The 14,358-nt window shown below is 56.7% G+C and overlaps 1 protein-coding gene across 1 annotated transcript in view; it reads right to left on the reverse strand.

The window, feature by feature from the left end:
• ITPK1 (inositol-tetrakisphosphate 1-kinase) overlaps nucleotides 1-14,358 on the reverse strand; it is a 163,386-nt gene that overhangs the window by 65,764 nt on the left and 83,264 nt on the right. The window contains exon 3 of the mRNA XM_007454722.1: nucleotides 3,284-3,409. Within this exon, the coding sequence (XP_007454784.1) occupies nucleotides 3,284-3,409 (126 nt within the window). The remainder of the gene's footprint in view (nucleotides 1-3,283; nucleotides 3,410-14,358) is intronic.

The raw sequence follows: 14,358 nt of genomic DNA on the forward strand, positions 1-14,358 counted from the left end.
GAAGAGCGGGGATCAGGTCTGCGCGTCTCCTAGTGCATCACCCTGGGGTCTGCGAGTGCAGTTCCCGGTTTCCCGAGGCCTCCCCTCCGGGCTGGGGGCTCCTGTGGACGGTGCTCAGCAAGCAGTGTGCCACTTCAGAGGAAGCTGTCCCTGTGGTCACACAGGGGGTCCAGGGGCCATTTGGGGGACACAACATCCTTCCAGCTAACGAAGATGGGGAGAAGAGGTGACAGTTTAGACTCAAACCTCCTCCTTCCGAGCTCATTCAGGGAAACCCCAGGAAGATCCACCTAGACGGCACCACCTGACTCATGGAATACAGTCACCATAACACTTCTAACAATTCTGGGGCAGCAGCAGAAGGGCCACCCCCCTCAGCCCCCGGGCCACACCTGACATCTGGCCCTGGATGCCACAGTGAGGAGGTTCTGGTCGCTCCCCTGAAGAGGCAGCTCTAGAGGCCAGGAAACCCTCCCACCACCCCAGGGGACCTCTGTCCAGCTCTGTTCCCTGATAACTGAATCTCGGGCAGAGCCTCGGCGGCACCAGCCTGTCGGCTCCACGAGAACCTTGGCGCAGAAAAACAACTGAATCATCCTGATCATTCTCCACGCCAAGCCCTCTTGAGGCCAATATTCCTTTCGGTGGGGGGGGCAGCGGGAGGTGGCAGCTTGGGAGTTGATTTCTATGGCAACCAGCTTTAGTGATCTGCATAAGCTCCAGACACACAACCCCCAACCTGTCCACAAGGGCAACCAGAAAAAAAGCATAACCTCTCAGCTCTGAGAATTCCTGTCCATCCCTGGGTCCTGGAGGTTTAATGGAAGCATCCCATGGGCGGAATGCTCTAGGGCTGTCAGAAACATCTCAGAAACTCATCTATCTTGACCCACACAGCCCCAAGCCACTTCCCCAGGGACCCGAGTATCGCCTTTGGTGAAGGCCCTTCGAGCTGAGCCCCTTCTGGGGCAAACCACCTTTCTCCGTTTTCTTACAACAAAATGCAGAAAGGCCAGCTTTGCAAACCCAAGCCCGGGGCGGCCCTGCTTCCCGGTCTCTGAAATCTGAACGTCCCTCTGCCTCTCCTGACCCTGGGCCCCTCCCTGCACCTAAGCCCGTGCCTCCCTGTTCATGTCCCGAGAATAAACATTAAAACAGGAAGCTGAAAACAACGGCACGGTCAAGGTCAAGTGTCAGTCTATGGCCTGGCTCTGAACTTGAATCTCGTATCTCGCGCAGGGTGGGAAGACCAGGTCAGCGCCTACAGCCCGGGGCCCCATGGCGGGAGGATGGCCTGCGTGCTGCTGAGCAGGCCTCACCTGGCACCTCTCAGTGCCTCTCTCCACCGGCCCCTGCCCTTCTCTCTTCTCGGGGCCTGTGCAAAGTGCAGCCCGTCACCCTCCTCCCCAAAGGATCGTGCTCTTCGCAAAAGAGGAAACGTCCCGGCCTTAGCAGATATCCGCTTCATGCTCAACACAGATGGCAGTGAAAATTTATCCCGGAGATACTGAGGCTGGAAGGTTATCCTGAGGTCACCTCAGGCATCTGAGGGCCGGCTGCTGTGTGTGCCCTGGGTGGGACAGACTCCTGGGACCCAGCCGAGACCTCCCTGGGAAACGCAGCCGGTGGCTGAAACCCTTGAAGCTGCACGTCCCCACGTCCCGCCTGACATGCTCTCCAACCTTCTCTGCACAAGAACAGGAACACAGGGGACCAAGTTCCCCTTTAGTGCTCAGCCACCACCGGCCCTGCGCCGTGGGCTGTGGGCGTGCTTGCGGGGAGCGGGGGATGGGAGGCCCCCCAGGCGTGGTTGCTCCCTAACTCCCAGTCCTTTATCTAAGAAAGTAATGACACAGGCAGTAGTGGTGGGAGCAGCTGTAAGAACTCAGCAAACATTAGACACTTCTACATCAAAAGACATTTACTTCTCACAGCAACCTGCCCACCTTAAGAAGCAGGACCTAGCAGCAACCCCATTTTACAGAAGAGGAAACTATGGCTCGAGGGGGTCACGTGATCACACTGGTATGAACCACCAACCAAGCACTGGCTGGGGCCTGAGCGCCGGGTGAAGCACTTCACACACACCGTGTTGTTTACTCTTCCCAACACGGTGTGAGGTTTTCCTGGTACTAACACCACTTTACAAATAAGAAAACTGAGGCTTGGCGCGCTCACAGAGGAGCCCAAACACGCCTTTCCCCACGGCGCCCCAGCCCCATGGAAGCGGAAGAGACTTAGGTTGCTGGCCAGGCAAAGGCCCTGCAGGGCACCACATGTGGACAGCGCACCTCCCCACTTGCGTGGGGGAGTGGGACGGGCCACCAGCAGGGCCACAAACGGGCCACCAGGGCTCACGGGAAGCGGGAATCTGCCAGAGTCGGTCAAGAAGGGGGCGAGAGCCACAGGGAAGTGAGGGAGGCTGAGGCCACCGACCCTGGACACATGGGGGAAAGAAAATGCTGTCAGCAGGAGGGCTACTCTGTGGCGATGAGAGTCCCCTTTGTCCTGATAAAGAAAGACAGGACGTGAAGCCTCCGGTTATCACACACTGCAAAGCACGGGCTCGAGCATCCCTCCCACAGGGAGGCCCTCTCTCCCGGCTGCATTTTCACTGATAACATGACCTTGTTTTTTATGACCCCTGAGCCGCTTTCCTGAGGAATGAATCACACTCTTGTCCACAACACAGAAAACACAGGGCAAGTCAGCGGCGGCAATGGCAGCACCCCCCAAGGTGGCGGGCGGGTTACCGTGGGGTCAGGACCCAGGCTACTGGGGAAACAGGGAAGGGAGAAGGGAAAAGCCAAGAAGACTTGGTCCCAGCTCAGAGATGGGCACTCAGGGTCAAAGCCGTGAGCTCGGAGAGGGGTTCTCCACCAAGGCAGGACTCAGGGGCCAAGGGCAGCCGCTCCAGTTCAAAGGCCCCTGGGGGTCCCTTTCTCCAGGAGTGGCAAGAGGGTTCCGCCCCTGTGCCAACTCAACACCTGTGGCTGCGGCTGTGTGTCGCTGAGGACACAAAGGCACGTGCGGACTCTGCAGTGCTCAGATCGGTAAATCAGGTCTCTAAGCGTAGAGGGCAGAGGGGGTTCCAACCGTGCCCTGGTTCAATCCCGTCTCGCCTCCGACGAGGCGGAGGCCCCGGCAGGGAAGTGCCCGACCACAAGCCCATGTCTTCTTGGCAGTGGCAGAGCCGTGTGTACACAGTACACGGCAAGACGGCTCCACAGCTTTAGAAATGCACGGAACCACTCCCGGCCTTCCGCCTCACCCCTCCACGCACCTGGAACCTGTGCACCAGCTCCAGGGACTGGCTGTCGTTCTGGTCGGCTTCGAGGATGACATCGGTCAGTTTGTGGATGATGACGTCCAGGGGGCCCTGCTCCTCGATTGGCCGGCTAAGGTTCAGCTGCAAGCGGGAGACACAGAGAAAAACAACAACTTCAGCTTCTGAGCCCGCTGCCCCGTCTATCCCGTCTCCTCTGCATGTCCCTGCGGCACAGAGACGGGGCAGGAGGAGGGCTGGCACTCGTGGGACAGGACAGGACGAATGGGATGAACTCGCTGAGGACGTGGAGCCCTTCCGGGGCAGGCCCTGTGTTTAGACTTCTGTCCCTGAGCCCCAAGCGGCCCGGGACACAGAAAATACACACATGGAATCAGGGTGACGAAGTTTCTGTGGATCAATGCTTTCTGTGAAAGCATTTACTGGCCACACTGCAGCTGCCCTACCACCCGGGTTTCTCAGGTGGGGACACCAGGGTTCAGGGAGGTCAAGTCCAACGACTGAAGTCACACGGCCAGGCCTGAACTGAGATGCAAGCGGACACTCTCTCCACAAAACTACACACAGTCTCGGCAAAGTGGTGATCTGCGCGAATCTAAGAGCTGCTGCTTTGAGAGACCAGAAGCTGGCACTTCACACTGAGATCAGGGCCTGTGATGACAAAGTGAGGGGCACCGGGTTGCCTGGGGTCCCTGAGGCACGGCTCCACTGGGGGGGGCGTGTTTATTTTTTCAAGAGCATGGGGTTAGGAAGATGGGGTCCTGGGGGAGCCAGAGCTGCTGGCTGACAGACAGTCGGCATCACCTGACCCCCAAGACAGGAGCACCTGCCAACAGCCGGGGCCGCCTGACACCGAGCTTCCTGACTGGCCAGATGTCTGCCTCCCGGCACGCGGCCGCCACCAGCTGCATGGCCCGCTCCCTTGGAGGGGACGGGCGCCAGCCCGGCACCTGGCTGACCCCCTGGGTGGCCTCAGCAGAGGCCGGAGCCGGCCTCCAGCCCCATCCCTGCCCTCAGCCCCACCCCCAGGGGGGCCTCCCTCCGGGATTCCTGGCTGTTTGTTTCAAAGTCATTCATAAAGAAATCACGGTGACAGCTCTAGGCAGGCACTGTGCTAAAAACGTATGTCCGATCGTTTCTTTTCATTTTCAAACCACACAGTGAGAAGGAATCCCACAAACACAGACTTCTGAGACCTGCCTGGGACCTCACGGTGAGAGGGCAGAGGCAGAGCTGAAGCCGGGCCTGTCATTCAGCACCTGTCCCACGCCCCGTGCCTGCCCTGTGCCACGGGAGGCTGTGCTCTACAGCCACGACCACCCGGCTGCCTTGTCCCCTGGCTGCTGGCCGAGTCCGGCCATTTGGAGGCACCAGCAGAAGATGAGAGAGGAGTCTGGGTGTTTGCTCCCACCGTCCCCACTGCGCAGGGCGGCCCCTCTCCCGAGACCACCGTCTCTAAGCTCTTCCTTCCCCTAGTCCCCTGAGGCCTGGGGTGGTGACAGCCCTATATTCTCGGGGTGCCTCACCACCTCCTGCTGGCTCCTTTGCCCCTGCCCACACCTTGCTATCCTCCCTTATTTAAACTCTTTTTCCGTTAAGGCTTCGGAATGTGCCAGCTCTTTTCTGCTGATATCCTTAACTCCCCTTTTCTATTGTCTGCCAGGAAAGATGTTAAGGGATTTTATCTATTTGAAAAAAAAAAAAAAAAAAACCGTGGACTTCACCAAAAGAAAATACTGAAGAACACCGATCCTTCCCCGTGGTGACCAGCCTGTGTAAAAAACAGCAAAAATGAGACCAGCTGAGAAGCTGCCCATCTTCTGGGACTCCTGGATGGGGAAGGGAAACGGCATTTGTCCTCACAGCACAGCCAGGAGCTGCGGGTGATGGTCCCCCTTCACAGACCAGGACACCTAGAGCCCAGGAGGATAAATGACTGGGCAAGGTCTCGCGGGTGGGAGGCGGCCCAGCTGGGGCCTGGACACACAGTGACGCCAATGGGCTCAGCCCGCAGCCAAGCTGCTAGGTGTCCTGGGGCCTGTGCAAAAAGCCTAGCAGCATCCCTGGGCCTCAGTTTCCCCTTGGATAAAAAACAGGAAACTCCAAGGACCTTTCCGGTTCTGCCCGCGGATTCATGACTACATTCCCATCCAACTCCACTTCCTAGAATAAATCAGAATTGGAAGGAAGGCAGAGCAGCCGGTGGGAAGTGGGAGGACGGGCAGAGAACAGCTCATCCTCAGAGGTGCCACAGACACAAGCCCATCTGTGTTGTAACCGCGGCTCCACTGTGACAGGCACCAGAACAAGAGGCCAATATTTTCAGACCAAGACAGCCACGGATGGAAGAGAACTGGGTCACATGGTGATGCTGGGCAGGGCACCCCAGGCCTCAGAAACCCCATCCCAGAGAGAACATATCCCATGCAGCAAGAGGGGACAGAGTCAGCCCCTGAGAGGAACCTGGGGTCCCAGTGCGTTTGGGGAAGGAGGTGGGCAGGAAATGCCCTCAGCTCATGCTCGCCTGGCATCACCCAAGGCCTGTAGACCTGACAACCGTGGGCTGTTTGGAAAATAAGCTCCCCATGTTCCCGGCCGCCCCACTGAAGGTAAACAGTTGAGTTTTGGAAGCCGGCCACCTTCCTTTGTGTATTTTCCAAGCGTTTTTGTGCCAGTGAAACCCTTTCACAAGAACAGCAATCAGGACACACATCAGGCCTGGATGGTCTCCACTCAGCATCGCTGCAGCATCCTTGCTGGGACACAAGCAGTGCTGTCATTGGCTCTAAAAGGCCCTCTAGGGCTTCCCCGGTGGTGCAGTGGTTGAGAGTCTGCCTGCCGATGCAGGGGACATGGGTTCGTGCCCCGGTCTGGGAAGATCCCACATGCCGCGGAGCGGCTGGGCCCGTGAGCCATGGCCGCTGAGCCTGTGTGTCCGGAGCCTGGGCTCCGCAGCGGGAGAGGCCACAACAGTGAGAGGCCCGCGTACCGCAAATAAATAAATAAATAAATAAATAAATGGCCCTCCAGCACCGCCTTTCTTCCAGGGACCAGACAAGCCTTGGTCATCCTGAGGGGGTCTACCCCAAGGAGCCGGCAGTCTCTCCCCACTGGCTGGGAAGGGGGAGAAGGCCCTCTGGGGCTGCATCCTCAGGAGTGGTACTCAGCAGGCTCTGGGCGCACGTGGGAGAGAACCCAGGACCCTGCAGAGGAGGGGACCCTCAGAGGGGGGATGACACAGGAGGGACCCTCAGGAGGGAGAGGCAGTGCCACAGAGGAGGGGACACTGCAGAGACCGGGGGCCACAGAAGACAGGACCCTCAGGAGGGGGATACTGCAGAAGAGGGGACCCTCAGAGAGGGAGGGCGTCAGAGACGAGGGACCCTCAGATGGAGGATGCTGCACAGAAGGGAACCCTGGGACCAGGGGAGGCACCTCAGAGGCTTCGTTTCCCAGATGCAGTGGGGATGGGGGCTCGGGTGGAAGTGAACTCACTTCAGTTGTGCCATTTCGTTTTTCTGACCACACTCTGTTCGCAGAAAAGGGAACTTTCCCAGGGACCTGTTCTCTTCCTCAGAAAGGGTCCCTCTCAGCCAGTCACAAGGTGTCCCGATGAAAGGGCTGCCTGCCGTGGCCAGAGGAGGTCTGCAGGCGCCACGTTTCCAATTCACAGCACCCTGTGAGGCCAACGCTGGATGCTGTTCTGTGAGCACTCAGAACTCGGAGAGAACAAGGGCCCCCTTCGCTGTTTCCTCAGCGAAGGCGGCAGTGAGGCGGACTAGGGTGGAGGGAGAGGGCTGGGAGGAGATGGAACAAAGGCCCGCGGACCCCGGTGGCCTAACAGTCACCTCTGACCTCCGAAACAAGCAACCCCATCATGCCCAGGCCCCGACCCAAGGTGAGCTGGGCTCCGCCTCCCCCCGCCTCCCCCACCACCTGGTCAAGGAAGACAGGATGGGATAGTGGGCACAGCAGACGCCTGGAAACCCCTCCCGGCTCAGAGATGCTTCTGGGCTGGAGCAGGTCACTTAACTGCTCTGTGCCTCAGTTTCCCTATTCATAAAATGAGGATGTCATAACTACACCTCCCAGGGCTGGATGAGAACATTCCATTTAGAGATGTGGCACATGAGCCCTCCAGACAAGTTCCCGCTTCTGCTTGGTCACTTGTTAATTCGACAAGTATTTTCTGGACCCCACCTGTGCACCAGGCACAGACGACGACCCCTGCCCCCTCAACTCAGGGCCTCAGGCGGCCGTAGGAGCATCTCTGTTCACTTTGGATGCAGCCCCAGCTGCCCCAGACCTTGCACAGGGCAGTGCTCTGCTCCTCTGCCAGAGCGAGCCCTCTGCCTGGGATGTCCCCCACCCCACAACCCCCTGTCCACGTGTGAGCTCTTACTCATCGTCCAAGTCCCAGCTCAGAAGTTCAATCCTTTTCCAGACTTCTGAACTCACCCCTCCCCAAACAGGAAGAATTAATGGCTCCCTTGTCTCACCCGTGTCCCCAGGACCCTCTTGCACATCCCTCCAGGATTGCACTGTAACTTCCAAGTATAAAGGTATTTCTTTAACCCTCTGTCTCCTCCACAAGACCGTGAGATCCCCAAAGACCAGGGCTGGGGCTTGGCATCCCCAGGACCCTAGAACCGGGGCTCCAGGCAAGAGCTCAGTAAACGTTTGCTAAATGCGCTGGCAGCTTTAAAGAACAGAGTGAACAACGCAGACCAAGGAGGAGGGACCTTCCATAGAGCAGGGTGACTCTTTTCTGCTAAGAGGGTTGAAATAGCCTCCCAGAGGAGGAGGTGTCCAGATCAAGCCATGGAGGGGAGAAGGAAGAATGGGACCTCCAGAGATAGGCGGCGGAAGGGAGGTGTAATCCAGGTAGAGGGGGCAGCTGCAAAGATGCAGGACTCACCTGCATTAAATCCTCTCCTGTATCTATCAATTCCAAATGCCTCAGGTGCCCTAAGCTACCACCTCAGCAGAAAGAGCTTTTCCTACAGCACTGGCCCCTGAATGGCACCTTGGGCAGCGGGGGTAGGGTGAGGGGTGGCCCATAACCGCCCCTCTCTCATGCCTGATCTGCAGGCTGGAAGCCGAGGACCCAGCGGAAGACTCCAATGCCTAGGGGACCCGAATTCGGCTGTGGTATGAACAACTAATAAGTCTTCAGGGCATTAAGCCACTAAGAATTTGGGGTTGCCGGCTTTGGCAGTTAGTCTACCTTAATACAGTCCCCAGAAGGGAGAGTGTGGATGGGGGAAGGGCGTGGGGTGCTGGGATGAGATCAAAGGCAGAGGGTTTCAGCTCTCTGGAGGGTTCTCTGGGCTGTACTTCCAGCTCTCCCTTCGCTCCCAAACTCCCGCACGTGCTTCCCTGACATGATCAATAACCAGCTAGATACAAAAGAAGCAGGTTCATCGGCGAGGCTGGGGACTCAGAAAAACTGGCTCCCACACCTGCTCCCGCTGGGGGCCATTCATCCTCTCCGGATGCAACATGCAAGGTGTTCTACCCAGAGGCCTGGGCTGCTCAAAAAAAGTCTACACTTCTCTGAACACCCAGACAGGCTGCAACTGACCTCTCAACGGCAAAGGCTGCAAGTGAAGCCAGCGAGGACATCAGGCAGGTGTGGTTACCATTTCACAATCATGCTCGGCAGCCGGGTCTTGTTAGGAGTGGCTGTGAAGCTATGAGGCCTGGCACATTATTTAAGCTCTGTGTCGCTCTCACGGGTCCCCAGCTCAGGCTGTTGTGAGAATTGAACGAGTTAATGTGTGTAAATTACTTAGGACGGAGCCCAACACAGAGCACGTGTGCAGGAGCCGTGCACCGGTGCCAGGACAATGAGGCTTCTGGCCTGAAAACTCAGGTTCCAAGGGGGGTGACCACACAGAGCTGTCCTCAAATGGGGTTTTCCTGGATGACAGGAGTGTCTTTTATTCTGATGGGGCAACACTTGGTGGGCTGGATAGGGGCGGGTCACCAGAAAGATCAAGGCATGATGAGATCAAGCCATGACTGCAACTTTCAGCCCCGCTCCCTATCCTTTGGCGGGGGTGGCTGGAAAATGAAATCGTGACAAATCATGCCTTTGTGATGAAGCTTTCATAGAAAATTCCACAGGTACAGGGTTCAGGGAGCGTCCTGGCTGGTGAGCTCGTGGAGGTGCCGGGAGATTGGGTCGCTCAGAGGGCACGGAAGCCTCTTCCCACGCATCTTGCCTGACACACCTCTTCCACCTGGATGTTCAACTGTATCCTTTCCCATAACCCTCTGTAATAATCTGGTAAATAGTAAGTCCACTGTTTTCCTGAATTCCGGAAGCCACTCCAGCAAATTAATCAAACTAGAGGAGGGGGTCATGGGAACCTGTGAGGGCTCAGGAGCACAGGTAACAACCTAAACTTGCAATCAGCATCTGATAAGTCTGCAAGGATTCATCTAGTGGGACTGAGTCCTTACCCTGTGGCATCTGACACTCAACTCCAGGTGGTCAGGGTCGAAACTGAGTTAAACCGTGGGACACCCAGCTGGTGTCGCAGGATTGCGTGGCGTGGGAAAAGCCCCCCGACATCTGCTATCAGACATGGTGAGTGTGTAAAACTGTGACAGTAAAGGAGAATTGCAGGAGGTATGTTTTTCCTATTCAGTTGTGCACTCAAAAAGATCAGCTATTCCATTTCCCTATTCTTGGTCTTCACATTACTGATGACCAGTGGAAATTTCCCCCACGTACTGTTAACAAGAGCTCAGGTGCAGACGGGAATTTGAATTCTGCAAAGCTAGGTCACTTGTCCTAGCTCATATTAGACTCCTCAACGTGTTCACGCTGCCACATTAAAATGGACCATCATTGTTAATGCTGATAAGTAACACAGAGTCCTGACTTTGGGCTGCAGACCAGCTAATAAGCGCTGACCGCAGGAGGTGCAGGTGAGGACACTGGGTCACAGGTTAAGTAGCCTGCCCAAGGTCATCCCATTACAGCTGCATGGGAACCTGGTCTCTCTCCTGCCAAAGCCACACAATTAGCCACTAAGCCAAAGGGTGCCCCGGGCACCTGGGGCTTTCCTTCCATCCCTTTTCTGCCCCTCAATTCACCCCTGCGGATGGCGTGTTTTCAGCTGTGACTTCCAACGCAAGTCACTAGATGAAAAGTTTTTGACTCAGCCAAGGTCCAGACTCAATGGCCCTGATGAACGGCAGGTGCGCAGGAGTCTGATTTATTCCTCTGGACTCTCCACAGGTCTGAGGAGCGGGGACAGAACTGCCATATGCAACATGGAAAGGCCTCGCCGGGCAGAAGCAGGGCTCTCCTGAGAGAAAAGTCAGGTCTGGTGCCTCAGGGACAGACTGCAAAAGGGTGCCTGGCCTCGGAGGATGCAGCCCCAGTCCCGTGTTTCTTGGCGGGGTTGGTTCCAAAAGATGACAGAGGAGAGCAGCCCGAAGGCCCCTCCCGGCAAGAGCGACTCTCCCTCCCAAAGGAGCTCAAAGTGGCCCTCAGAGACCTCAGGAGCTGGGGGTCACGTGGGACTGGCCACCAAGACCTGCAGGCTGGACCAAGCACAGACGCTGGTCACCCAGGCAGCCTCTGACCCAACACTCCCTGACCCATGCCCCAATCTCTCAGCAACTGGTCTCCAATTACTAGCATAACAAACAACAATCTGGTTGAGGCAGACGCGTGGATAACCCCCTTCTCCCCCAGAAGAGGAAGGGCCAACTCCTTCAACGGCCTAATGATGAAGGCCCCTTGCGTGCAGCTCCAAAGTTCTGGGAATCTGCAAGCCAACTTTATCTCAAAGAGCTGGGGAAGTCATTGCCTCTAACATTTAAGACAGTGTTGGCAAAGCCTTAATGCCGGGCTGAGCCCTCAGCAGGCCCTCCGGCAGGCACGGTGCCAAGGAGCAGTGTCAGCTCTCCCTTCCTGGAGACTCTCGGGCCCTCCAAACCCTCATCAGTCACAGTGCTTGCTGGACCCGCTTCCTCCGAGACCAACCAGTAACTGTCCTTGGGGTTCAGATAGGACTTTTCTGGGCCCCAGGCATGATGCTTACACCACTGGTGAGTTTCAGAAAAAGAGTGCTCCTTGGCCTGTGTGCCCTCGCTGAGGTCCAGGACTGTGTCCTGTTCCTCCCTGTGACCCCTGCGTAGCCTGGCACAGTGCCCGGCTGTGCCAGAGACCAGCTAACATGTGCTGAAATGCTTCCCTGAGGCTAGAGACTTAGACCATCCACCCATCAACCTACCCATCCATTCACACAATGTTTATTGAGCACTTATACAGCCACCCCTCCAAGTAAATGTTATCCCCATTGTGCACTGAGAAAATGAAGACAGAAGGACAAGGTAACTTGCCCAAGGGCACTGCCAGTGGGGGGCAGGCCCAAGGGATTTCTGACCCCAGTCTCTTACCTGCTCCTTTCCCCACAGCCATCGCCCTCATTCTGTTTTCAGCATGCTGTCCCGGCTCCCAGGGGCCAGGACCCCCAAGGTCCCCTAGCTTAGTATGCCTACACGGTGCTCAGGGAGGGGGTTCCACAGGGCCCACTGGAACCCCCAATCGAAGTCTTCTGCAGAAGTCCAAGTGGCCCCAGGAACAAGCTGCAGACACCCTGAGCCTGGCAGGGTGAGAAAGTCGAGGGTGCCTTGGGGCCACAGAGCAAACAAGGATACATGCCCAGGGGACAAGCAGGGTGATGTGGACGCCCCAGTTCCAGCACTAGGTCGTGCACCCCGCAGAGAGGAGGCCTGGCCTCCACAGGGAGCTCAAGAGGCCCAAGGCCTTACAGTAGCTGCGTTCTCAGCCAAGCTAGCAGGCCACGAACTTCCGGGGGCTAGAAAGGCCGGGCTCCAACCACAGCACAAAAGAGCAAAGGAGGAGCCACCCCTCGGTCACCCACATGGCTTCCTGGGCTTGAGTCTTGCCCTCCCAAGCAGACCATGAGCGTCTTGAGGGCCCCTTCCCACGGGTGCCTGTCTACAACCAGGTATAATGCAGGATCGGAGAGTCACCAGACACTGACCCTCAAGGACCCAAGAGGGTGGATGAGGAAAAGAGGCAGAAGGACAACAGTCCCCACAGAGAGGCTTCCGTTCACCTCATCTGACCATCCCAAAGCTAAAAGCCTGGGCTGAGACGGGGTGAGGCTCTCCATCTGAGCTCTCAGCCAGCTCAATTCAAACGCCACCATCCCTTTTCCAGAGCCCCCCCGACCCCAGCCCTGCACTGGCTCTCACCTTTCTCCCTGCACTTCCTACCGAGGATTTCAGATCAAGCACTGACTGACCTGGATGCCAGCTTCCCTCCCAGATGGTAGACTTGAAGTTGGTACCCAACGCGTGCTGCATCCTCCACCCAAACGACACGCGTGGCCAACGAGGTGATGGAGGTGTGAGAGAACGGCACTCCGCGGGCCACAGAGGTGAGTGTCTGCAGGGAGCACAACATGACCGCAGGATGTGCAAAAGCACACGGGGTGAGACGTGTCTCATTTGACAAACTCTCAAACGTCGAGAACACAATAACGGCAATCCTTGCTTCTGCTCTTTAAGATTTAAATAAAAGAGAAACCGCTACTGTTTCGCGAATCAGACACCAAAGACTTCTTCAATCTGGCCATGTTTTCTCGGAATCTCAGTGTGTGGGGATGAGAGCACCTGCTTCGTAGGGCCGCTCTTTCAGCCGTTGGCTCATCCTTTCACCCACCCGTGCATCCAGCCATGCATTCGTTCACTCACTCAGCAGTTCCTGTGAGTGAACCCTTTGTGCCTGGCTTTGCTTGAGTGCTGAAGATACAATAGTGGACAGGATGGCCCAGGTCCCTGTCTCAGGACCTGATACTCTAGTGGAGGAAGGTGGACAATAAACAAATAAATAAAATAATTTCAGGTGGCCATCAAGCGTCACAACATGAATAAAATCAGTGTAGCGAGCATACTGGGGTGGGGGGTGTGGGACGGACTCATCAGAGAAGGCCTGTTAGGAGTTGAATTCTGTCCCCCCCACAAAAAGGTTAGACTGAAGTCCTAACCATCAGTACCGTAGAAGGTGACCTTATTTAGGAACTGGCGCATTGCAGATGTAATTCGTTAAGCTGAGGTCATACTGGAGTAGGGTGGGCCCCTAACTCCATATTACTGGTGTCCTTATAAAAAGGAGAAATTCGGGTGCTGACACACATCAGGGAGAATGTCACGTGAAGATGAAGGTGGAGATCAGGGTGATGCATCTACAAGCCAAGGACACCAAAGATCACCAGTAACACCAGAAGTTAGGAGAGAGGCCTGGCACAGGTCCTCCCTCACAGCCTCAGAAGGAACCCACCCCGATGGCACCTTGATCTCGACTTCCAGCCTCCGGAGCTGTGAGACAATACATTTGTAGTTTAAGCCGCACCATCTTGAATTTGTTACAGGGCAGCCCAGGGAACTAACGCAAGGCCTCCCCCAGGGACCCACCATCTGAGCTGAGACCTGAACAAGGAGAAGGACCCAGGAATGATGGAGGAGGGACGGGGAAAGCCAGGTGGGGCCCCGAGCCCAGACTGCACTGCGGTGGGGGGGGGCGTGTCTCAGGGGGAGGGGGACAAGGACATGGGGCAGGTTGTGTAGAGCTGCCAAGGACGGGACTGGGAGTTGGGAAGGTGTCCCCAGAGGGAGGGGAAGCCCCCAGAGGGCGCTGGGCAGGGAGTTACCTCTCAGTTCTCTCTGAAGAGACCACTCTGGAAGTTAACACCTGTGAGGTGTCGGCAACCGGCCTCAAACACACTGGAAGCACTTAACATGCACAGTTGTCAATTTTATGGCCTCACAGAACAGAGGGCTTAAGAAAGAACTTCAAAAACCAGGATACTCTGAAAGGGGCAGGTCAGGAGCCTGCACTGACCGGCCGAGTAACGGGGGGGCCATCACTTTCCTTGTCTGTAATATGAGGGCCCCGGGGATGGTACCCAGAGCTGGTGGGATGAGAATAGCTGACCACCCCCAGCTGGGATTCCCAAACCATGCCCCCTTGCTCCCTGCCCAGCCCTGGCTCCCAGCCCAGGGTGTTTTTTTTTTCCCTG

Source organism: Lipotes vexillifer, unplaced genomic scaffold (genome assembly GCF_000442215.2).
Source record: "Lipotes vexillifer unplaced genomic scaffold, Lipotes_vexillifer_v1.1 scaffold1126, whole genome shotgun sequence".
NCBI classification, from domain to species: Eukaryota; Metazoa; Chordata; class Mammalia; order Artiodactyla; family Lipotidae; genus Lipotes; species Lipotes vexillifer.